The sequence below is a fragment of the Dermacentor andersoni genome, chromosome 6 (assembly GCF_023375885.2).
Source record: "Dermacentor andersoni chromosome 6, qqDerAnde1_hic_scaffold, whole genome shotgun sequence".
NCBI classification, from domain to species: domain Eukaryota; kingdom Metazoa; phylum Arthropoda; class Arachnida; order Ixodida; family Ixodidae; genus Dermacentor; species Dermacentor andersoni.
Window position 1 is genome coordinate 65,604,276 of NC_092819.1, and position 24,752 is coordinate 65,629,027.

Below are 24,752 nucleotides of genomic sequence, written 5' to 3' on the forward strand. Positions count from 1 at the left end.
CGCGGCTCCGCGCAACGCGCTTCCCGCAGCCGACGTCGTCTGCTCCGCAACCGTGCCGCCGCGCGCCGCGCATGCTGCCTCCGAGATGGCAACGGATGCCATAGTAATCTCAGAGGCCGCAGCTAGTGATCTAAGTTGCAGACGTTCGCCACAAGCGGCGCTCGTTGCCTTTTCGCGGAGGAGAGAAAATGGGGAGGGCCCGGAACCGAGTTTACGGATAACGCGGCTGGCATCTAGTAAAGGAGGCTTTGGTGTGTGGGAAACGCTGATAAAAACGAGTCGTTGCAAACATAGAGTTTCCTACAAAAATTTCTGTAAGAAACTCTATGGTTGCTAACCCCTCCCAGAAAGAGACAGCACGCCAAGCCAAGCCAAGCTGCACCAATCCGGCGATGCGCAAGGCGGGCAAGCGTATTTGTTTGAACTTTGCGGCGTTTTTGTCAAATATGAAATGAAACTTCTGAGCTGGAATATAAATGGGCTTCGGTCCTTCAAGACAAGCATGAAAGATGTGCTACGTGAACTGGATGCGGACATAATTTGCTTTCAAGAAACGAAGGCGACCCGTAAGGAACAGTTCGATCAACCTACGCTTTTCACACGGTTGCATTTTCAACAGAGAATTTCCAAATGAAAATATATCCGTTTTGAAAAGGCGAGTTGCTTGGTTTTAATGGGCTGAGCACAATACAGGTAAACGCTAAGCATCTTGTAGCGGGTACGCTTTCAGGAACGATGTGCGCGGTTCTGAACAGCTTCGTCCTAAATCGGACTACACGTATTTATATTATATTTTATTTCATCGCAGGCTCCGTCCTGGAAGAAAACTGGGCAATTGTCGATGGCTACAGCTCTTACTTTTCGTTCCCACGTCACCAGAGCGGTTACTCTGGCGTGGCAACGTACTGTAAGGACAGCTGTCGCCCGTTTGCGGCCGAGGAAGGATTGACCGATGTGTGGTCTAGTCCGCGGCGCAGTGACTGTGTGGGTTCCTACGGCGACACCTTAGCTTTTGACAGCAAGTTCCTCAGCACAGTCGACGGCGAGGGGCGTGCTGTCTTGACGTTGCACCATGCTGTGTAAGCCTTCGCGTCCTGTTTCTTTAATAGCGATTACATAAAAAACAACGTCCGCTCTGGTGTGCCGCGGACACTTTCGGGAATAATTGTCGGTATTGATGGCCCAGTCACCGAAAGTCAAGCCATAGGCGTCTAGTGAAGACCTAAGAACGTGCTTTAAACATGTGCGTTTTGCGTGCGGGTGCGTGTGTGTGCGTGTGCGTGTGTGTGCGTGTGTGTGTGTGTGTGTGCGTGTGTGTGTGTGTGTGTGTGTGCGTGCGTGCGTGCGTGCGTGCGTGCCAAAATACTTCCAGGTAGCTGCAGGAATAATAAGTAACCTATAATGCAGTTCAGGAACGATATTCCGTTAACATGGAAACAAACAGACGACGAGCAGCTGTGCAGCATGCATATTGCATTTGCAAAATCATTGAAGGACAGCAGTCCAAACAAGACAGCAGTTATCGGTAAGCTGGAGGCTTGAAGTAATCATCAGTAGTCAAATAAAAATTGTCACTGGACCCAACGTTTTGACAAGGAACTTGTCTTTGTTGCTGCCCTGACGAAGACAAGTGCCCTTGTCAGAAGTTAAAAATATATAATGCAGTGTACCACAGGGAACCGTTCTAGGTCCTTTAGTATTTTATCTTGAGATAAATAGTATTCTGCAGACACTGCACTTTCCAGCTTTTCAGAAATTCTGATGTATGCAGATAGTGCAGCACTTAGATTTACCGGTAATTCGCTTACAAGACTGCAGAACAGTATAATGATGGAGCTGTCAGCTTCCTGGCTTTCAGGTAATCGACTGACATTGAACGTAGCAAAAACAAAATGTCATTTTTCTCGCTAGATGCCGCTTTAATTGAGCTAGTGTTTTTGTTCATATACTTGGGGTTATTTTTCGACAGTCACTTACATTGGGAGAATTACATCAACAATGTGTGCAAAAAATTTGCATTTGGGTGCTACACTCTGATAAAAGCCAAGTAGTATTTTCCTTCTTCCATGCTTCGATCTTTATACTTTTCATTCTGTCACTCTCACACTAGCTATTGCATTGAATCTTGGGGACTTACATATGTAGCATACTTATCGCCTTTACGCCGTCTTCAAAAGCAGGCATTATGCATCATCAGCTCCAACCCATTCTGTCTCTCAAGTGCAAATTATTTTGAAGAGCTCGGTATCTTATCCTGTCACTGCAAAATCATAAGCTCTGCATCACGATAAACACCATAATCCAAACTAATTCTCCATTGCCACTGAGTATTTTTTTTTTCCCAAACCGTATCACTAGGCAAGCTTCTAATTTCAACCTGCCAAAACGTAGCAACTTGTACGGTGAATGGTTAATTCATTTTGCCAGCCCAAAAGTTTAGAATGAGCTACCAATAAGAATAAAGGTAGTTAGAGATTTTAAACTGAGTTGTAAATTGTATTACTTATCTGACCAAACAGAATGGTGAAATTTCTTGTTACTGCTACACGTCTGATCATTCTTTTCTTTTTTCTTCTTTCTCTTCTTTCTTTTTGTAACCTTAATTTTGATGTTATGAAATATTTGTCTTCATAGAATTGTATGTTTAATTGCATCAAGCACAAACTTGGGGCTGTTAAAGTTTGGTTTAGTGTGTTTATCAGTGGTACACTTGAAGACCTGTTGCATGTGAGCGTTGCTTGTGTTTTCTCCGTTAAACATAACCTATATGCATAGTCGATATTGGACCAGCTACTAGCTTTTAAGCTATTAATCCAAACAGCATTTTGTACCTTTCTTTCGAGTTTCAAAGTGTTTCCTCCTCAAAAAAAAAAAAAAAAAATGTTGGCTCCAGCGATATTTCTTGTTTGACTAGTGCTAATCACTTGAGGGACAGCAGGTAACATTACTGCAAGCACCTCTGTTGAGCCTCAGACATGGATTCATTCTTGGAGGACATGTCACCTGATATAATCAATATTAATACTGAAGGCTTTTGTTGCATGGATTACATTGTATCCACATATTCACTTAGGTTTGGTGAATATACGAAGAGAGTGGCAGTCATCAATGTATACTGCCCACGTGCTGATCCCGACAGACCCGAGCGAGGTCAAATGAAGTTGGACTTCTACAATTTACTTGAACTACGAGCAAAGGCATTGTTGGAAAACGGAATGTAAGTTGTGGTTTGAGTCTTGTGCATATCTGTCATGTTCAAAATGTGAAACATACAATGTTTGAAATGGAAATGCAGGGAGGTGGTCATAATGGGTGACCTGAACACCTCGCACTGTAAGATCGACCACTGTGACCCATCCGAGGATGAGGTAAATGTAAACCAACATGGCGAGAAAATCCAGCAAACCGTGCAAACATGAGGAACTTGCTTGTGCAGGAATTTTACTCCAACCCTGGACGCCAGTGGCTCAACGAGCTTCTGCTTACTCGGGAAGGTCCAGGTGGCCCTGAAGCAATAAAAGGTATAAAATCATTGAAATTTCCACTCATCACATTGCCATGGAATGTAACTCATGTACAGAATTAGGATAGGACATTGCAATCCTTGACAGCTCTAGAATGCAACAGCAAACACCTCAAAGGGTACATATCTGCAGTGAGTTATCTCATCTAATGATAATAATTGTCATTAAAGTCAAGGGCACCTACTTATTCTGGGAGACTTATTTGATTCTGCATCATCTTAATTCTCTCTGCAATCTAGGTACCTTCCTTCATCTTGCATAGACTGATGTGGTGTGAATCTCATCAACCTCAGGTGGAGGGGAACTTATTATGAGATGTAATTGGCACCCACATCAGTAAGAGGGTTAAAGCAGGCCTGAAACACTTCGCTAACTAATTATAGTATGGCCTCACTATTAAAGTATGTCGTCCCACAAATCTCATGCCACAAAAATGTTTCGATTCCTTCTACTATAAGTGGAGTTCTCTCACCGATACCTAGCTTTAGCTCTCTTTTCATCTCCGCTAGCGCGCTGGAAACTACACAGCAGAAAAGCCACGAGGGCGAAGGCCTGGCCAAAAGTTGAGTTTTGCGGTGGTTAAAGGGTTTGTCGCATAGATTAGGCTATACAGCACACTGCTGCCATCTCGGAGGCCGCACACTGCAAATGCAGCTGCACGACGTCAACAGCAAAAACAAAAATATATTTCTTTTTCTTCTTTTGTGTGATTTTGCCTGTGTGTGTGATAGCAGACATATATATATTCCATTTATTTAACTTGAAATTAGCAATTATGTATTACTGAGAATGATCTTGCAATCACGAAATCAGCCAGTAGTCTTGGTCGGCCAACTTCTTTCAGTGGCGATATTGTGGATGCGAGAGCTAGTGACTGTTCACTGATTTCGACATGAGATTGTAAATTTGCAATCCAATAATATTTCACTAACATGTTCACAAGAGCCTCCGATAACAGATTGGCAAAGTTTTTTTTACTATGTTCAAAAGGTGTTTCAGGGCTGGTGTGGCACCTCTTTCAGTCGTGCATCATCTTTGCTGCAGTGTGTACTTTGCTGTTTGCACTTTTTCGATTTGTAGATTGTCTAATAGCTGTAGCATGCTGCATGAGCAACATACCTTTTTTTTTTTTGCTTGCGGCATATAATTTTAAAACAAGGTTTCGTCATTTGGAAAGCATACGTTATAATGGAGACAACCTAAAAAATGGAAATAATTATTTGTGAAGGTCAAGTAAACGCAGCCTTCTCCAAACTCTTGCTGCACTCTGTATATTGCATGCACTGTGTGTGTGTGTGCGCACGCACGTTTTTCTGTTCGTAATTCTAGTTGCATTGCTCTCACTAATGAAAGGTCGAAGTTAACCTGGATGCTTTGTCACGTGTTTTATTACCAATTTAACCCTTTGGTGGCCTTTATAATAAAAATTATTGAAATGTGTGCAGGTGAACCAGAGAAGCCGTGCTTCCATGATACATTCAGGGCACTCCACCCAACTACAGAAAAGGCATTTACATGCTGGAACACACGGCTCGGTGCACGCCAGACCAACTATGGGACGCGCATTGACTACATACTTTGCAGCAGTGCATTGTTGCCCTTTGTAAGCAGCAGTGAAATCTTGCCTGAAGTGTTGGGCTCAGATCATTGCCCTGTCAAGGCCAGCCTTGCCTGTATGCCGGTGTCCTCACCACAGTGCCCATCTTATTCAACAAGGCACTGGCCAGAATTTTCAGGCCGGCAGCAAAGCATTGCGGGATTTCTGAGTAAAGAGCATCGTGTGTCCAGTGTGAAGGCAACACAACCACCTGAATCGCCACTCAAAAAGTGTGCCGGAACCAGAGGACAACCAGCAAAGAAGTTGAAGATTTCAAAGAATGGACAATCTACATTGAAGGGGTTCTTTGTAGTTGAGGACAAGGAAAAGGCCAAAGCAAGACAACTAGATTCTGGTGCAGGAGGCACTAGTCTTACAAATGGTGGCGAAGCGGAGTTTAGTGGCAAGAAATTTTCTGCCATAGATGCAACCAGCTCTCAGTCGGAAACAACCAGCAACATGCTACAATCTGAACCCAGCTCAATGCAGGAAACTGTGAAACAAGCAACTCATTCTACAGCTTGGAAAAGTCTCCTTAAAGGCCCTCCTGTTGCACCCCTCTGCAAGGGCCACAGTGAGCGGTGTGTTCTTAGGACAGTGAAAAAGCCGGGGCCCAACCTTGGCCGTCAGTTTTTTGTTTGCCCACGGCCTGAGGGCCATTCATCAGACCCAAATGCTCGCTGCAACTTCTTCCAGTGGGTCAACCCTCCCAAAAGGACAAAGGCAGCAGCTGAAGTTGCACTGCGATGATGGTGCCAAGTGCTTTATTTGTGCTCGTAAGATGCTGGAACGAGTGGAACTTGGCGTTATAGTTGTGAGTATGTCTTGCACCTTTAGAGACTCTGAAAGTCTATGTATGCTCAAGTTCAGGTACAGTGCTCATTTCGCAGCAGTATGCATTAAGGTAAACTTGTAACAGTGCCTTGTTTAGTTGGTTTGCTTGGTTTGCTTGTTTATTGGTCTGTCTGTCGTTTCCCCAGTGCTGCTGTGTCTGGCAAGTGTACAAGCTTGTTGAACAGTAGTAGCATTTTAACACTTAAACATTTATCAGAGCTAACTCAATTGTATGTGTTCTGACTGAATTCTATGCGTTCAATTTACTTTGTGCCAGCTGAATGGAATGACTTCATGCAGTACAAGATATGAATATTTGGCATGGCTTGTACCACAAAATTTTATTTTGAGAGCTGCTTACACATGGAATCGCACCCGAGACTTACATGTGCTAACAGTTAATTACTTTATCTTCTTATTTTCGTGGCAGACGTGTGCAGGGTTGTTCACTCTGGGAAAAACATGCCATTAGTATTCAAGCACTCATTGCAAGTTAAATTTGAGATAAAGGCCTACAGAATAATTGTTCACTAGCAGACATGTGACCTGTCAAATTAAACTGCAAGGTAAAAAAAACAGTAAAGTGATATCAGAATGAATACTAACAGACGCCTCCACATTAGACCTTCTAGCCTACGCCAGGGCTGCCTTCACAGACAGATGGTCTGAAAAAATGCTTATGGGTACTGGACAGTCATTGACTGAATTGTCTCCGCAAGGAGAAACAGCACATCAATCCAAGAGAGGCAACCTCCCAGAATCTGAGTTGTCTGCTTCTGAAGGAAAGCTAGCATGCACTGGTCGGGAATTGGCCATGACTTGCCCACTTCAAGTACAAGTTTATGATCCTCATTATTGCAAGCAAAGCATTAACACTTGCATTTACTTGATGCTACTGTTTTGTACCTTTTATAGTATATGTGTCATGCCAGTTCTAAATTCTCGAACAATAATTTTTTAGGGAATACCATTTTCAGTGAATGCTTGTGGCTAAAGGGAACAAAAGTAGTACACAGGAAAAGCTCCGACTCGCCACTTCTTCACTGCTGTCCGACCCCTTGAACAACATTCTTCACCTGTAAGCATCTTTACTTCTTTTCATGGATAATTTCGTTTCTCAAGAAAACTCGTGTAATAAGGTCTGTCGTAACCTTTAAGACTTTTCAACACTGCTAAATCACGGGACAACAAAGGCAACACGTGTGCCCATGTGTTGCCATTCTTGTCCCGTCATTCAGCACTGTTCAAAAAGTTCAGTGTCCCAACAAACTAAATTTTCAACCCATCAGCAACCTTTCTAGGAGTTCAGCTCCCAAACTCTCAAGAAGTGTGGCCAACTCTCACTTACAGTGAAACAGAAGGCAATGTCGCTGCATGTTTGTGAAATCATACTTTGAAGCCCACTAAAGAGTTTTACCAGTACTGCACCTGGCACATTGTTTACTTCCCTCTTGTCACATACCAATACGTTGTTAAGGATTGGACACCATATCGTCTGGCCATGTGATACCATTGTTGCAGTCATAGTTATTGTTGCTTTTCATAAAATTGACAAGATCGGACAAGATGTCCAACCAATCCAGTGTTGAATTTTGTCCGTTATATCACCAGTGATGAGGTTTATGGTTGCTGCAGTGGTTTCACCTGGCCAGGCAGTATTCTATCCAACCCTTGACTGCATTTGTAAAGACGGTTCCTATAGGTACAATGAAGCATCACTTCCATTTTCTTTGTTGTCATTACAAAAATTACTGATCGCTGCAAACCTTTCTGGTGCTGTCTTGTGCTAGATATGAACGTATTACCAAAACAAGTAGTTTGCCACTATGCACATTGCAGCTATAGAGTGGTCCACTGTTAAAGGAAACACTTGAGTGCAGAGCATGTACAGATTTTCTTCTCGCGAGTACAATCGCCTAGATGTGCAGCAAATAAATTGTGGTTGGTAGCTACAACTCCTTTCGACTTGCCTATGCATTGCGCTGACCTTGCTTCCACAGCCACTTGCAGCTAGTTTGTGCATGAACTGTTATGTGCAAGCTGCATGAACAAAGCAAGAAATGGTAGACCATGCATGCATATCTCTCACTGAGGGCGGCCACCTCTTTTCGCCTACACTGAAACTCTCAGCATTGCCACTGCATCTTTGAAAAGGCATGCTCTGCAGTAGGCCTTAACTCACTTACCAGTATTAGTTTACTGCCTTCTGGCTCCCTAATGATGCCTTCTTGGCCCTGGCTTCAGCTAAAACACACAACGCACTGCTGCCCATTGCAGTAGATCAGTGGCTATGGCATTACAATGCCGAGCTCAAAAATTCCAAATTCCACTAGAGTTGGGATGCAGAAACGCTCGTGTAGATTTAGGTGCACGTTAAAAAACACCAGGTGTTCAAAATTAATCTGTAGTCCCCACTGTGGCATGCCTCAATCAGATTGTGGTGTTTGCATGTAGAACACCATAATTGTTTTTATCACATAGCTAAACACACGATATTCGAAGAAAAATGCCCCTTGTTAATCTGTGCTCCTGTTGTCTGACCTTGTCCCATTCTTCACACATCTCCCGTGCAAGGATATTACATGTCTGGTTAACAGTGGGTCCAGGAAAAAAACAGCCTGGAGCCGATGTTCTGTGTCAGGGCAGTGTGCACCCTGACAAAGACAAGTCCATTTGTTGAAATGTCAACTCCAGGCTGGAATGATGGCTCGAGAACAAGGCTTTGTTTGCTCAATATTAATCACATCGTCTCTATCTCACTGCAACATCCGTTTGTCTCGTTTGGATGTGCCGGTTACAGTGCAGAATATATCACACAACAGATATTGGGGCTAACACCTAATTTTGTTTTGACGTACTGACAACTGTTGTGCCCGATTTAACCTCCGACTGAGTTTAGAGGGCTCTCTTGTGCAGCGTAATGCTGGGGCTTTCTTTATATGCAAGTTGCATGTTGGGGCCTCTAAACCCTATAAGGTGCACTACAGTCCTTTTAAGAGTTATTTGTGCATGTGTATTAACTTCACAGAGAGCACAGCTTTCAAGATCGGATCAGCGCCCTTCCTACAAGAGCACACCAGTAGTAAAGATGCCAGCACTGACGCACGCTTCCAGTGAAACACCTAGCAGGTTTTGGCACTTACAACTACTTATCAGGTTTTGAAGAATTTCAATAAATATATGCACATAGGCAGAATGGCAGCAGCAGTATTATTGTATACTGGAGCACGGCGTTTTTCATCTCGCATGACTGCACAGTAGTTAATGGGTTTCGCACACAATTGCTGTGTAAAACGGCTATTTGCTGTACCTGCCACATTGGCTTAGTATGTTGTTTGCTGTCAAGTTGTTGTCACTGCTATGTTGTTTTGCTGTCAAGATCATTGGTTTAGTCATTGCTTTAATTGCAAAGATTGCTGTGTGCCAGACTTTGGGTGTATCTTCAAGACTCCCAAGGAAGTCTAAATTAATCTGGAGTATTTCGCTACGGCATATTTCGTAGTGTTGCATAGGGTTGTCAAACCCCATAAAGCCAGCAATTCAGAGTTAACGATTCAAAACGAGCATGTGCCCAGAAAAGGGCTTTTTCTTTTTTCTAGATAGAGTCACAAACTTATACAACAGTTCACATTTTGAAGCTTTATTTCCAGTAATATATTCTCTTGGACATTTACATTATGTACTATGTACATCTGTCAAGAGTGTCAACAGTAACAGGTTCCTCTGAGACAGCTTTGAACACTGGTCACGCATGGGAGGGCTCACACACAAAAAAAAAAGACAAGTAGCATGCAATAACTTGGTTCTTTCTATGGCATTCATGCACACAACAGACAAACACATACACACGACACATACTGTAGACTATATACGCATGCGGTGTAGTGGCACACCCAATGGATTGCCATTCACATGACAAAATGTCAACTGAAATAAGAAAACACAGGCGTTGGCGAAAAGTTTCATTGCAGATTCCAAGTCAGTCATATTTAGTTATGCAAATGTACACATGCAGAGGCAAACTGTTTGCTAAGGAATCGTTCTGGTGCAACTTTTAAGCACTCTTCAGAAAAGGCGAATGTAGCAAGTTTTGTCTCTTAAGCTCCCCTGATCAAACAGCTGGCCCTTTTGTGCTCAAATTTCATGCAACAATGCACTGGGTAGTATATACTTGTATAGTATGAAGTTTTGGTGCAGTACTAGCTCATTTCATCTAGAATCAGTCTTAACTAAGCATAATCTGCCATGGTGCTGGTCTAAGTCAGATCTTTCTAACTTTGAAAATGGTGATGCCATCTGTATATATATAAAAAAAAAAAGCGTAACTGTCCAGCATTTTGACCTCCAGATGGCAGCACTGTTTTTTTGAGCCAAAACCATCTGCTTTCTTGGTGCGGTACTGCATCATACAACTCGTACTTCTGATTCAGTTCAGGTGAACCAGGAAACTACTGTACTAAAGTTCAGTGTCCAACAGACATGTAATCAAATGCCATCATTGTGCAACGTTTGGGTGTGTAGGGCGCCAGCATTTCAGCCGAGAGAATCAACTGTACCCGATCCCCTGTGTGATACATTCAGAAGTAACCTGCAAGACGTTTTTTTACCACATGCTGTAGATGCCACTTAGGAATTTTTCATACATCATTTCACTTTTCTCAAAACATTTTCCTCATTTGATATCGTCTAGTTGGCAGATGTCTAGAATGTAAAGTTCATATCCAAAGCACTTGTCACCCTGTAGCAACAAAGAGTGGTACTGTAGGGACATTCCCAAGTTCTAGACAAGACATATTTCCTTCTTAATGTCCCTTTCACTGAGCTGGAAAGTCTCAGACAGTGCACGCAAGCCGATACTTTGCGTGGGCCGTGGAAATTGCAGCCGCCACTAATCAACAGTGACTATTATGAATTGGTACAGTTGACAAGCATGAATCATTAGTAACTTGAACAGTAACTCTTACGTAATGCTACAACAAGATGTAGCCTCTCAACACATGAACTCCAAACAGTTTGAAACTAACAGTGAGGAAAGCAAAGCAGCAAGAAATCTCATGAATTAAAATGAGAATAGAACCTCTTTCTCAGAAACCTCGCCACAGATTTGCCAGAACAGAAAGGTGGCCAAGATTAGGCAAGGCATAATGGAAGCACGGTAGGACTTTGATAACATCATGGTCAGTCAGTTGGAACTGGTCGCCTTCAGATGGCAGAGCTGTCTGACTGGCACGGTGCTCACTCGGGGCTTTGTTTCTTCCCAGCCATTTGCATGTTTGCAGAGTAGTGGTGTCATGAGCGGGCTGTGACAGCGAAAGCAACAGCAGCAGGCATGTAAGATAGCTAAAGAGAGAGCTGGCAGTGCGCTCTTTTGGACACGCGAGCGGTGTCGCGACCGGTGTGCCCTACACGCATGCTTGTGAGCAGTGTTTTACAAAACTCAGGGAATCCACGAAACAACAACACTCGCAGGCATACAAAAGCAGCAGAGAGACGGCGGCTGTTGCCACCCAACATGAAACAAGTGAGGTGCATGGAGGATCGCAGAAAGGTGGACGACCAAGCACTTTTAACGCAGCCACAAACGCTCCGAAATGCAGATCTGCACAGCAATCCTGGTTATGTTCCAAAGCACATTGTATGCGTGGCAGTAAGCAATGGCTCTCTTTGTTACATACTGGCCGCACCCCACTTTGTAGTGCATCAGGTTTTCGCAGTGTTGCAGGTCATGCACCGGGCAAAGGATTCACTAAGCTAGGACAGAAAAATAGCTGCAGATTCTAATGCTGCACGGTGCATCAAGTAGTCCATTGTTGCTACCTTAGTTTCCCCCCAACAATTTAACATTCAAAAAGAAGTGTGCTATATAATGTATATATTATTTCTCACTTTCTTCACTCATCTGTGCGTTCTCACACATGCACACACACACTCACATTCTTACACAACAACGCTAAAGTACCACACTTCCTAAACAGCAATAGTCTTATGTGCTCTGCCTAACAGGGTGTCTTGTATTTTGTCAATAGTAGCAGATACTGCATGCTTAGGGGGCTTGGTTTGACGGTTACACCACTAAAGGCAATGTCCAGAACTGCGACCATAACAATCTATCCTTTACGCTGTTTTATAGTGGGCATAGCATTTTGGATTTAGCAGGTGGTATGGCAGGCATTAGAAGCATCAAAGTACCATGGGGTAATAGCGCAAGGTATGAAAACAAACAGGCAATTACAAGACTTGCAGGAAAGAAAATTGTGACTTCAGGTTGCAATGGCACTTAGCAGTTTTCAACAAAAAAATAATTTTTTTTAACTCAATTATAATGTTTCACATTCCTCATGAGCAACCTCACCAGAAGGCACCACATTCTCAGTTTAAAGTTAAGCCTCCTCTGTAGTGCTCAGAATTTTACAAGCTCGAAAACAACTTTTGCAAATGTTTATTTTGTACTTAATGGTCATAGCAGCACTGGTGCCAATCAAGTACAATTTCTCTCCAACATAGAATACAGCAAATGTGTTCAAGCAATGCACGCCTTTCTTGTATTTAAGCACATTAACGCTGTCTAAAGTGACACTTTGGTTTTCGGTGCCACCAGATTATGATACTGCTACCAGAATATGTGTGTCTTGAAGTCAACTGATACTTTCCGACGCAACAGTAACAAGTTAGAATAGGATGTACAAGATTTTAGGAGCTCTCTGTCATTAGGAACACCAATGAAGCCCCCCATACAGGGTCGCCACCGTATACTTAACCGACAAAACCTACATGGCAGCCACTGCTTATTGCTGGCTGTTCATTGGGTGCGCTCTTTGTAAAAGAAGCTAAGAAGGGGGATATATTTGCCTCCTTTGTACAAGTGTCACACAAATGGCACCAGATTTTGAACTTTCAACAAACAAGACGACCAATAAACACAAGCACCTTCATTTGCACTGTCAACCTTATGTGCATGAAAAAGCTATGTGAAAAAGAAATGCACTCCTCACATGTGCATGTCAACAATGCATAAGTTTCTCTATGGCAGCTTCCTTGACATTTCTTTTTCTCTCCCTCCTTTTTTTTTTATCTCACAGACTTTAAGACTCTTAGCTGCCACAGTGCTATACATAAGCTAGATTACGGGTGTGATTACACACAAATGTAACATATGTGTTTCTCTAACACAGAGTGCAAAAAAAAAAATAAAAGAATTTAGACTAACTAAACACGTGACAACGAAATATGCACGTATTGTTGGTTTTGTCAGCACACATTCAATACGTCGTCTAATTTCCATTCATGGCAACCTATAAAGTTACTGTTGAAGAATGTTACATCCTTCATTCAAGACTGTAAATGAGTGCTTCCAACCAAGCACTCGTTTTACCCCACTCACACAGATTGTAAATAGCACAAATGGAGTCAAAAAAAGATAAATGAACACATTCAGCTAACATCAAACTGAACAGTTAATTAATGGAGGTAATAAAAGGCCTCCATACTTGAGGCAACTTTTGCAGATCTTGTGTGGTGTACAAGCCACAATAAAAAAAAATGGAATGTTGTACTGATGACATATTTTCACTAGTGCCAAAATGTACATCTGTGAGTATCTGTAACAGGGTGCTACGACCACACAACTACTCTAGAAAGCAAATCCTTCGTCAACCACACTCAAAGAACTTGGTTCAGAGTGAAAACTAACACCCCATGCAAAAATTTCATAGAGGGCCATATGAAAAATAAGTACACTGCACATTAATAGCAAGGTCGTCACAACAGTCGCACGACATAGACAATAGTGTCGATCTGCAACCTATATATGCAACATGTGAGGTAAACAACAAAAGTCTACTATGGCTCTTCATCTACATACACAACCAAGAAAAAAGGTGGTTAAATGGAGTGAAATACTCACTTAGTTACGAAAGATCTAAATAAAACAATCACAACCAATACAGGTAACATGGCAGTCTCGCATGCATGAACTATATTAATAGGGAACCGTAAACATACTTATTATACACTGTTAATGTCGCAAATGGAAAACCATCAGCCTTCATAATATAATCTATTTGAAAGTGTTGAATAAGAATAGCAATGTGGGCGAATTGGTTTTAAGTCTATGGGGTAAAATTTCTGCAGTGCAAAGCACTCAAGTGTGGAAAGAAAGGTAAAAGAAGGATGAAGGAAGAAGGATTGCAAGAGGACAAACACGAGCGCTCACGTTTGTCTTCTTCCAATACTTCTTCCTTCGTCCTTTTTTTACCTTTCTTGTCGCACTGCAAAAGTTTTACACTTTGAAAGTGTTGTTTTGAAGCACATTTTAATCATGAACATATAAGAAAAAGGTTTTTACACGCAAGTGCCTCTCATGCACCTAATTTTGTATTGCACATAACAAACCTTCTCAATCAACTACTTGTGAAGGCTCCAAATGGTGTCTGTGCATGTTAATATGCCTAAAGTGAACATCTAAGAGCCCAAACCGGTTTGCTGTTTCTTGTCGAAGTCAGATCGATGCAACTCAACTGTAAACATGTTGTGCATGATGTCAAACTGAAGAGAAGAATGAGCAGGACTTCCTTAAATAATAAACAGAAGAAAGAAACCCACGTTCTGCTTTTCCGAAAGCAGCGCCACTCTAGCTTGGATGTTCAATGCAATATTACATTGACTTACACTGCTAGCATACCCCTTTCCTAAATACAGATTTAGATAAGTTATTTACATTAACTCAACAACACTCATTTCACAACAAATGCAATAAAGGTAGTTTCTATCTTGTTACCTCCAGCATAGCCAGATGACCAACCAGATCTTCAGAACAACTAAATAAATGCTAAAGTGTAAACGTGCCCACTTGTGTTTAAAATATACATGGTAGAACCCCCGTAACATGTTTTTCATGGGACAGCAGCAACTGAATGCTGTAACCGGGAGAAAGCACTACACAAATGTTCTGAACATACTGAATGGCACAAGTACAGTGAACTTCAGCTACAATTATAACCGGGAAAACACGTTAGCAAGATTTTCACGTATACAAGTGAACCGAGGGAGTAAACGAAAGCAGAGATATTAACAGGTACAGTGTCCGATGCTAAACAAAATAGCAATGAAAAGCTCACTATAATAGTTACCAGCAGTAGTTAGAAAAAGATGAATAATTTAAGGAAATGTCTGTCACTGGAGAAAACAAATCAATCACATAAGGCCAAGTTTCTGGATGGCTACATCCTGGCTTCTGAAATCACCAAAAGTGTATGGCACTAAGGTTACTACTAAAACCACTAAGCATACATATTGATCACAGTGATTTGCTATCAACCAAGTGTAGCTATCCATCTTTCTTTGAATCCCCAATGCAGCTAAACAAGACATCTTACAGTCAACTCCCTCGGGTAGCTTCTCTTGACAAAACGCTGTGGCAAATTCATTATTGTACAGAGGTCACTCCCCCCCCCGTTTTCATACTCAAAGGACCCCTAACCAAGCCCCACTGAAATTTTTGGTTATACACTGGAAGTTGTACAGTGCCATCTAAGGAGCATCTTGCCACCAGAATTATTTAAAATTGCTTCGTTATTAGAAACAGGAGAAATTCAACTGTCACATAAGTTCCCTTCTTTACTAAATTCCCCTTGCTGCTATTCTCTCTCCTTTTACTCCCCTACCCCATCCCTACTGTTGACAGCAGTTCAGGTGTAAGCAGACTGTGCTAGACAGTTACAGCGTGGCCATAATCAGTGACGTTACAGGCGTTGCAGTGACGTCTTATGCATAAGTGTTTATGCATGTGACCTTGATTCTCTGGCAGGAAGCGGGGCTCCCAAAAAAAGGGTGCACAGGCTTTCATTTGAAATTTTGTCTGTTTCTGCAGTGCACGGATGTTTGATACTTTACACACACAATCGTCAGCACGTCGTCTACACACTGTGCTTGTCTGTTAGCAATGCCTAGACCTGGTGACGGGCCCTTTATGTATAATACTAGTTCGTCTGCAGCTCACTCCGTATTGGGAAACTCTGCGTTAGCAGAAGCCGACTTAGCATTAGGGAACAACTTCTACCCCCACAGCTAAAAGGTGTTCTTATTCATGAACTGCAGCAGCGGTTAAGAGAGTTTTATGAATCAAAAATAGTCTACCAACACCGGGAGCCCTGTGAAACAGTGTTTTCTGCCCTCCAATAATGTATACGAACACACACATGCCTACTATGTATTAGGTCCGCTCTGCAAGCCGATTCACTGGCAGTTTCAAATTTCGCTGCGCTATCATTGTGAATCATGCTTGCGACCTAAGTGGCTGAAGAGGCAAGGCCTATAACGTGTCATCGTACAAAGTCACTTTGTATTGCTATGTCGAACAGAAAAGAAAGAAAAAAACTTCTCTACCACTGCACCGTGCGAAACAAGGGCTATGGATGTCATCATCTTCAATACCACAACTGGCTGAAACTATGTTAATCACAAGTAGATAAAACAAAATGCAAGATAAGGGATAAGGTTTGACTACAGAGCACAGATGGCAAGACTTTAGACATCTGGCAAACAAACATGCCAAAATCATCACAGAATAAAAGGGCAAGAGATTGCCAAAAATCAGCTTATTTGCAAGCCCTGAACTTCTGGAGCACAACTGGGGGCTGCAGTGAAATTAAGGCTGAACATTTAGCACGCAACAGTGAAATGAGATACATTAATTAGCTCAGTGGGCAGTTAATAAATTTCGACCTCCTTGTACAAACGGCCTCAGCAAGTGAAACTCAAGAGACAAAAGACTAATATAATACAAGTCTAGTGTCACAGAGCATAAAACACACATACATGCTAGAAGAAGTCACAGCAGCTGCTAGTAAAGTTGAAAACAAAAAGAAAACTTGCATTAACTCTGCCAAAGAACCTAAGAAAAGCACAACCCAAAAAGTTAAGTGTATAAAATAAGTAGGCTGCACATTAGCTGTGCAAAAATGTTGTTGCGTGTATGGACACATTCAAGGTAAATTTCACTACGCAAACGTAAAGCTTCAAGAGAGACAGATCTTGTGTGTGTGTGCTTATGTCTAGCACATCTTTGCGGCTCTCAAGCATTCAAATCTTGGTGCGCAAGCTCCAGACGTCATCTGACTTGTGCAGGTGCGGTGCCATTTCCCTAAATAAAGCAATGCAATAGCAATGCCTAATCTGTTTTTCAGCGGGTGTAGCAGTTTTCAAAAGAAAAAAAAAAATCAACTGGGAAAAGCATCTCCTGATTCATGAACGTGCCATATGAAAACAAACACTGTAAACATAATGGCGCAACCTATGGAAGAGGTCAAATCACCAGCACATTGGCAAAACCCCAAGTGAAGGAGGGTGGCGCGAGTGCCCTCTTGCAACAAAATTCAGTTTTCTAACATTCTAACACTTCAGTGGAGTTGCTGGCCCTCTCAGCAGGCTGCACTTTTCTGCTTCTTCCTTCTCTCTCTCTTTTTTGCAATGCCCTATGTTCACACAGGGCGACGAGAAACAATATGGCATCTGCGAACATGGCAAAAAGCAGATTTGTGCAGACCAAGCTCCAAAATGTCATGTTGCTCTTCTTGCAATTCGTAGACAATGTAACAAGCTTACACAAAATTGGGCCCTTCAGAATTGACACATGAAATGAAGAGTCCACCAAGTTTTAGCGTAAATAATGTGGGGAAATAAGACAAAGACACATGGATGCCCTATGCTTGCATGTCTTTGTTCACAATACCAACCTCTGCCCTTAGGAGAGCCAAGGTGGAGCACGGGTAGTGTATGTATTGACGTTACTAGAGGACTTTTCGGCATCTATGCCTTTTTTTCCACACAGTTGATGCCATACTGGAGCTCTTCACGCATTGTCTAGCTGTCGCAAAATCCCCATCTTGTGGTTCCTCTAGATCTTGAATGTTATAACAGACTCTTCAAAGAGCATCAGATAAGGACAGCTTGCCTCGGTGTACTACAACCCCGATTCCGTGCTATTCCCGCTCTGTATTCTGTGCACAGCCTCCTAAACGCGGGGTTTTGCCAAGGTGCATTGGGCTTAATGTGTGCTGGGGCTCAGTACTGCGTCCCGAAAGTTGGGCTCTGGATCGGTGGCGGAGACTGCGGCGGGTACTGGGCATTAGATTGCGGGAACGGCGGCACCGCCCCACCAACAGGGGGCTGCTGACGCTGGCCATGGAAGCTGGTCTCTTTGTATACAAACCAGCAACCAGCCACCCAAAGGAGCACATTGAAGAATCCCAAGATCTGACAAAGAAAGAAAGATGCGACTACAGCAATCTGCCTTTCAAGACATTTCCTTACACAGAGAAAACTATGGGCGTGCGAATATCCTAAATTTCAAATATGAATCGAATATAGTCATAGTTATTTGACTGAATAATTTACTATTTTAAATTGTAGACTTCATTTCTGCTCGAGCATAAAGGATGACATGTAACAGACTCGTGAGGGACAGAGATCCTAGCGAGGACTGCTCAAACTGATTCTGCTGTAGAAGAATCACAGTCGCTGCACAGAGGCACCAGCTTCTGAGCAAATGCACTGGCCAGGTAACTTAAGGCCAATAATTTCCTGTCATTCAATAAGAATGCCTTGCTTTCAGACAGCCTATATATGAATTTTTCTTTATTTAGGCAAAGCAACTGATTGTTTAACCAATATTACCATACTTGCATCCATTTTAACCCTTTCAGAGGCAGGGACGAGTCTTACTCGGTTACAATTCTTTTTGCAATAAGTGCCAGACAAGGGCCAGGCTGATGCAATCCATTTAGATGTTCTGGTGAGTTTCGTCTTTGGCCGCTAGGTGGCCTACAGACTCTGTTCATCCGGTAGAGATTGTAAACATGGTGGCTGCCAGTCACATGTTGCTGCGCCCACTGTGAATGCGTGGCTTTCATTTGATTGGCCAGTCAAACTCCAAAGATGATTTGCTTCATGAAAACATTGAAAGAAATGGCAGTGTTTTCAATGCTATAGACATATCTAGTGGCTGATTTTGTCAACTGCAACAATAGTTTTGATATGGCACAGCAATGAATGAAGTTAAATGGACGGAACCTACCACCAGTGCCTCTTTGCTTTGCATTTGTGTAATTTAAGACAAGTTAAGACAACTTAAGACAACTACCCAATTTCATACATATTTCAAATCTGCAAAGCATTTACCATCCAGATGTGCAATAATAAAAAAATATGATTTTTTGTACGCATTTCTGGATTTTATGGCCCTGCACTTTTAGAGAGTTAAAATAATGTGCAGTACCTACTCTAGCATCGCACTTCTCTCTTTCAACGAATACAACACACTATAATTTATACATGGATATGGTGACATGCTGTTCTCATTTCATTACCTTCACTGCCATGGTGCACCAGATAAATGAAAGCAGTTGTTTCTCGTCCAGTAGCTAACATCATTACATGCACATATAAAATAATGTAAATAAGCCTCTTTCATTTACCAAATGAACTCCATGCAAAGTTTACATTTTACTTCATTTAGAAACAAGAAAGTGTTCTATATATGAAGGTCAATTTTCTCGAATATGTGTCCGTATTTAATTCGATTTGGAAATTTCACTATTCAAACACCCCTAAAAAAACCACTTACCTATGTGGTTTTTGCAATGGCAACTGACAAAGGCCGGGCAACAGGTTGCAACTGATGACCAAGGAGCTACTCGTGGCTAAAGCCCCTCCATCCAGGCACCACCACCGCTTTTACCAAGTAGCGCCAACCTTTGATGTGTACCGCTTTTCCTCGATTCGTCGCTCCCGCCAATTTTGCTTCTGTTATTTCCACTTCCAGGGTTTCCATTTCCACTTGTTCCACTTCCGGGATTTCCCTTTCCTAAATTTTCGTGTGTTGCATGCTCGCCCCTCTATGCAGCAGTGGCATCACTTCCACTTGAAAACAGAAGCTGGGACTACACAAGTTTTGCTGGACACCAGAGACTGTGAGCGAGGGAGGAGCGCAGAGGAGAAGGGCAGGTTGGCAATACTTAACACAGTCAGCAAAACATGTATGGAGGGGCTTTACTCATGGCAACCAACATTCTCAATGAGTGCTACCTGCCCGTCGCCACACTGACAACGTCTCACGATTGGTGTTGTTCATGCCTGCTTGCATTGCTATTGCCACACAACATAACGGACGAGACCAAGGTTATCGGGCCAGTGCTTGCCGTTGTACATGCTTCCCCAGAGCGGGCCAGTGCTGTTCGGGTGCAACTGGCTTCAGCAAGTGCGCGACAATTGGAGCCAAGTTCATGGCCTGCAACAGCTACAGGGTGAGACATTACTAAGCACTCAAAGACTTCCCGAGCTACAATACTTGCTTGACTGCCATAAGGACCTCTTCAGGCACCATTCGAGGTGAGAAGCAGACTCTTGTTTTCCAACATGGGAAGACGTCAAAATTTTTCAAAGCTCGAAGCGTTCAGTTTTCTCTAAAAAGTACTGTTGAGCAAGAGTTGTCTAGACAAGAACAGATGGGCATATTGACACCGGTAACGAGTAGCGAGTATGCCACTCCAGTGGTGCCAGTTTTGAAGCGGGACGGGTCAATAAGAGTATGCGGTGATTACAAGCTGACACTGAACCCCACAATAGATGTAGAACATTACCCGTTACCCAAGCCCGACGAGCTGTTTGCAGCCCTCGCTGGCGGACAGCAATTCTCTAAAATTGATCTTAACAGGGCATACGAGCTAGTAGAAATTGATCGAGAGTCAGAACGGTACCTTAAGCTTAACACCCACAAGGGTATTTACGCCGTGAATTGTCTGCCCTTTGGAATTGCTTCAGCACCTACAATATTCCAAAAAATAATGGATAATATCTTGAAGGGCCTCAACTTCGTGTTTTGCTACATTGACGATACCCTAATTACGGGTCGCTCAAAGGAAGAACACTTGCAGAACATTGACGCAGTTCTCAAAAGACTATCAGAACGTGGAATTCGCGTAAAGCCATCAAAGTGCGAATTCTTTCATGACGAGCTGACTTATCTGGGCGGTGTAATCAACAAATACGGCATCCACCCAACGGACGAAAAACTGGCCGTGATAACCAAGGCACCGGTGCCAACTGATAAGCCCCAACTTCAATCGCTGCTAGGCCTCATCAACAACCATGGGAAGTTCGTTCCAAACTTATCCACTGTTCTTTTCCCCTTAAACAGGCACTTGCAGAAAGACGTCGCCTGGTATTGGAACATGGCTTGCGATCGCGTCTTTCAGCACATCAAGAAGCTGCTTTTGTCGGCTCCGATCTTGGCGCACTATAATCCAGGCCTGCCCCTGCAGCTATCTTGTGATGCCTCCGCCTACGGGGTAGGTGCAGTGTTGTCACACATTTTTTCTGATGGTCAGATAAGGCCAATAGCATATGCCTCATGCACCTTGAGTCGTGCTGAGAAAGGCTATAGCCAATTAGAAAAAGAAGCCTTAGCTCTTGTGTTCAGCGTTAAAAAATTCCATTACTACGTGTACGCAAGGCATTTTGTTTTGATCACAGACCACGAGCCTTTGGCTACAACTTTTGGTCCCAAGACTGGCATACCAGCAATTGCCGCTGCAAGACTACAACGATGGTTAGTTGGTTCTTTTTCATTAAAGTTCCGGCCTTCTGCACAGAATGCTTACGCATACTGCTTGTCTAGGCGGCCAATAACACAGCCGACGGTCGAAGAGCAGGAAGAATCTTTTTATGACGTACGCTTCGACACTATGCCGATCAACAGCAATGATGTTGCTCGTGAAACTTCACATGATGCTACTGTGACCCATTATATCTTGTCAGGCTGGCTGCGTAGGGTCCCAGATAAAATCAAACCGCTCATTCATAGAAGATTAGAACCGTCCATACATCAAGGATGCATTATGCTGGGAATGCATGTACTTGTTCCAGAAAAATTCCGCACATTTTTTTTGGACGAGTTGCACCAAGGTCATCCAGGTGTTGTTCGCACCAAAGAACTAGCAAGGAGCTACGTTTGGTGGCCTACTATCGATAGTGACATAGAGCGTTTCACCGCGTCTTGCACCGCTTGCGCGTCTAATCGCAATCTGCCACCTAAAGCACCCTTGCATCCTTTGGCATGGCTTACGTGCCCTTGGCAATGGTTGCATGTCGATTTTGCTGGCCCGATAAACGGAGTGACGTACCTCGTGGTGGTTGATACACATTCAAAGTGACCAGGAGTGTTTCCAGTGCGGACCACCACCACTAAAGCAACCATTTCATGCCTACACAAACTGTTTTGCAAATTCGGATTTCCCAAGACTTTAGTGTCCGACAATGGCACTCAGTTCACTTCTGCAGATTTTCAGGAGTACCTGTAGTGAGTAGGAACCAGACACGTTAGAACAGCTCCGTATCATCCCAGCAGCAATGGTCTGGCAGAACGTTTTATCCAGACGCTGAAGGGTGCACTTCGGAAGTCCAGCCGACCCACATCACCATCAGAGCTCACAGACTTCCTCCTGTCGTACCGCAACACTCCGCAAGCAACTACTGCAGAGGCACCCTCTCTTTTGCTGTTGGGGAGGCGCCTCAGGACTAGGCTAGACCTCATCAGGCCCTCCATTGAGGAGCGGGTCACTGGCAAACAGTTTCAGGGCACCAGTCGCCACAGGCATCGCGCGACTACGTTCAGCGAAGACTTCGTGCGTGTCCGCAATTTTCGCTGAGGACCAAAGTGGTTCAGTGCTACCATTCTCGCCTGCACCGGTCTAGTGTCGTATCGTGTTAGTGTTGTGACCCCCTGGGGTGTGTGTGAGTGGGTGCGCCACCGTAACCACATTGTATGTGCTCCGGACTCTGACAACACGGTGATCACAGCCACCGACTTCCATGTCGAAGACCACGTCACACCTAGCTGCGCCACCGAGCCTGTGGAACAGCCGTCGACACCCAGGGTAGCCGCCGAACAGGGTCACTGCTACCCAGTACATCAGCACGGACCTCCCTAACGCTACGGCACCTAATCCTACTAGGGGACAGTAAACAAGTGTAGGGGAGATGGTATGGCAACAAGGCATCACAGCTAGGCATGCGTCGTGGTAGCGGCGCAAACGCTATCACTCTTGGTTGTGCTTAAAAGCACCAGCATTCAATTTGGCACGCGCTTTCATTCCTGTAACTTAGAGTCGGGCAGTTCGCCTGCCGCTGTTAAGTTGATGGCTAAATAAAGCCGTATTATTTTCGCTCCGCCGTTGCGCTGTCCTTCCGTCAGACACGACACCTTTGTTTTCCGACATCCTACTCCTCCATGCTGATTAGTTCAGCACTTTTGAGACTCCAGTCGCAGAGCTGAATCAGCAAGTGACTTCACAAAATTGGTCCCTTTTCAACCAAAGCAGCAAGTTGTGACAAATATGGTCACATGACCCCTGCAAATTGCTGATATAAATGCAGCCTTGGGCTAATAATGGCCAGCAGCACAGCCAGTGAAAATTTGGAGGCACCCATCAGCATAATTTCGCATACCACGATGATGATGATGCCTGTGGCCACATCCCTTTGAAGAGGGATGGGCACAAGCTAAACGAGTGAACAAAAAAGAAAAAAAAATCAAAAGGCTAGAATCCGTCTACTGCGTTTTTGACACATCTGTCGCAGTCTTCACAGAGCTTAGTTCGGCTAAACTAGGTGGAGGCTTGGGCTAGTTGATAAATCACATTCAACATAGACTTTTCACAAGGACTATACTGCGCAGCAGAGCAAAATCTTGCTCATATTGCCATCTGCCATTCTTTCTTTTAAGGTCTCGTCTTTCTAAGCACTGTATGTATAAGGTCATGATTGCTAGACACAACCTTGCTCCCTCTTGACTCACCAAGGACACATTCAGGGTGGCAAAGCTTCCGCTTGACTCCGAAGCACATAAGGCCTTCTCTGGATCCCTGCAGATGTCAATGGCAGGCCACTTGTAAATGTTGTCAGGGCTCATGTAAAACTTGACATCACGCACTCCCTGGGCCCAGGCACATGAGCCCGCAAACCAGAAGAGTGTCATCAGTGTTGTCAGGCCCAGGTCCTGCACAGTAAAGACAGGAAATTCCCACATCCATGTCCACAAGCACTAACAGCACTGCTCTTACTGAAGTGTGCATAAAATTTTATCATGGTTGTGTTACAATCACTCAGAACTTTTGCTTTACTGTGCCAAGCACTGTGGCACATTCATTCATCTATTCATTTGATATTAGCATATAATGTTCATGTGTCATCGATATGCTAACCCTTTCAGGGTCAATTTTTTTTCACCATATGCAACCGCCCAGGGTCGATTTCTTTTATTGCTGATTTCAATTATACTGAGGGACCTATTTCAAAAAACATTTACCGTAATTTTTCTAGGGTGATGGTAAAATGAGAAAAAAATCTTTTGTGTGGTATATATGTACTGTTTATTCATGAGTAACAACAATTAAAAAAGGAAATAAACTTATAAAAACTAAATATTTGATGCATTGCTATGCAGTAAGGCGTCGAAGATGCAAACACGAAAATATTTCGCGAGTCTCAAATGTTCATGCTCTTACACTAATATTTACTTTCATAGTGTAATCAAACTGCGTAGGTGAGCGCACTCAAGAAAACTGTGTGGTTGTGTGCCCGTCAAAATAACAAAACGTGTGAAGAACTTCCACTAATCTTCATGTTATCGCCAACCAGAGGCAATTAGTTTTCGCGAGTTCCCCCAAAAAAAAGAAAAGGAAACGTATGCACGGCAGCATCCTTCCTATACGCACCTCTGTGAGCACTCAATGAGCGAGAAA

At 43.3% G+C, this 24,752-nt stretch overlaps 2 protein-coding genes across 6 annotated transcripts in view; one reads left to right on the forward strand and one right to left on the reverse strand.

Annotated features, from left to right (window-relative positions):
- Window positions 1-9,739, forward strand: LOC126522718 (DNA-(apurinic or apyrimidinic site) endonuclease 2-like). Of its 5 annotated transcripts, none has more exons than XR_011895181.1 (7): window positions 1-566; window positions 809-1,079; window positions 3,074-3,217; window positions 3,296-3,368; window positions 3,437-3,521; window positions 4,970-7,033; window positions 8,984-9,739. XR_011895181.1 is itself a non-coding variant. In XM_050171507.3 (6 exons), exons 1-6 carry the CDS (start codon window positions 452-454, stop codon window positions 5,869-5,871), a joined length of 1,590 nt encoding a protein of 529 aa, XP_050027464.1. In that variant the 5' UTR covers window positions 1-451; the 3' UTR covers window positions 5,872-7,377. The 5 variants fall into 5 exon arrangements, 1 of the variants encoding a protein (XP_050027464.1); XR_008610585.2 differs by having other exon boundaries at window positions 4,970-5,935; XR_008610583.2 differs by lacking the exon at window positions 8,984-9,739 and having other exon boundaries at window positions 4,970-5,935; window positions 6,917-7,377.
- The window catches only part of LOC126522714 (synaptophysin-like protein 2), a 26,294-nt gene continuing 11,121 nt past the window's right edge, over window positions 9,580-24,752 (reverse strand). Inside the window, exons 6-7 of the mRNA XM_050171503.2 lie at window positions 23,807-24,007; window positions 9,580-18,207 (exon numbers count right to left, since the gene is read on the reverse strand). Of these exons, the coding sequence (XP_050027460.1) occupies window positions 18,016-18,207; window positions 23,807-24,007 (393 nt within the window). The 3' untranslated portion in view covers window positions 9,580-18,015. The remainder of the gene's footprint in view (window positions 18,208-23,806; window positions 24,008-24,752) is intronic.

What these genes read in the sequence shown, in the direction of transcription:
- LOC126522718 (XM_050171507.3), top strand. Translation starts at nt 452, where the DNA reads ATGAAACTTCTGAGCTGGAATATAAATGGGCTTCGGTCCTTCAAGACA. An exon ending in TTGACGTTGCACCATGCTGT is followed by an intron (nt 1,080 to 3,073) that starts GTAAGCCTTCGC and finishes ATATTCACTTAG; the next exon opens with GTTTGGTGAATATACGAAGA. An exon ending in GTGACCCATCCGAGGATGAG is followed by an intron (nt 3,369 to 3,436) that starts GTAAATGTAAAC and finishes TTGCTTGTGCAG; the next exon opens with GAATTTTACTCCAACCCTGG.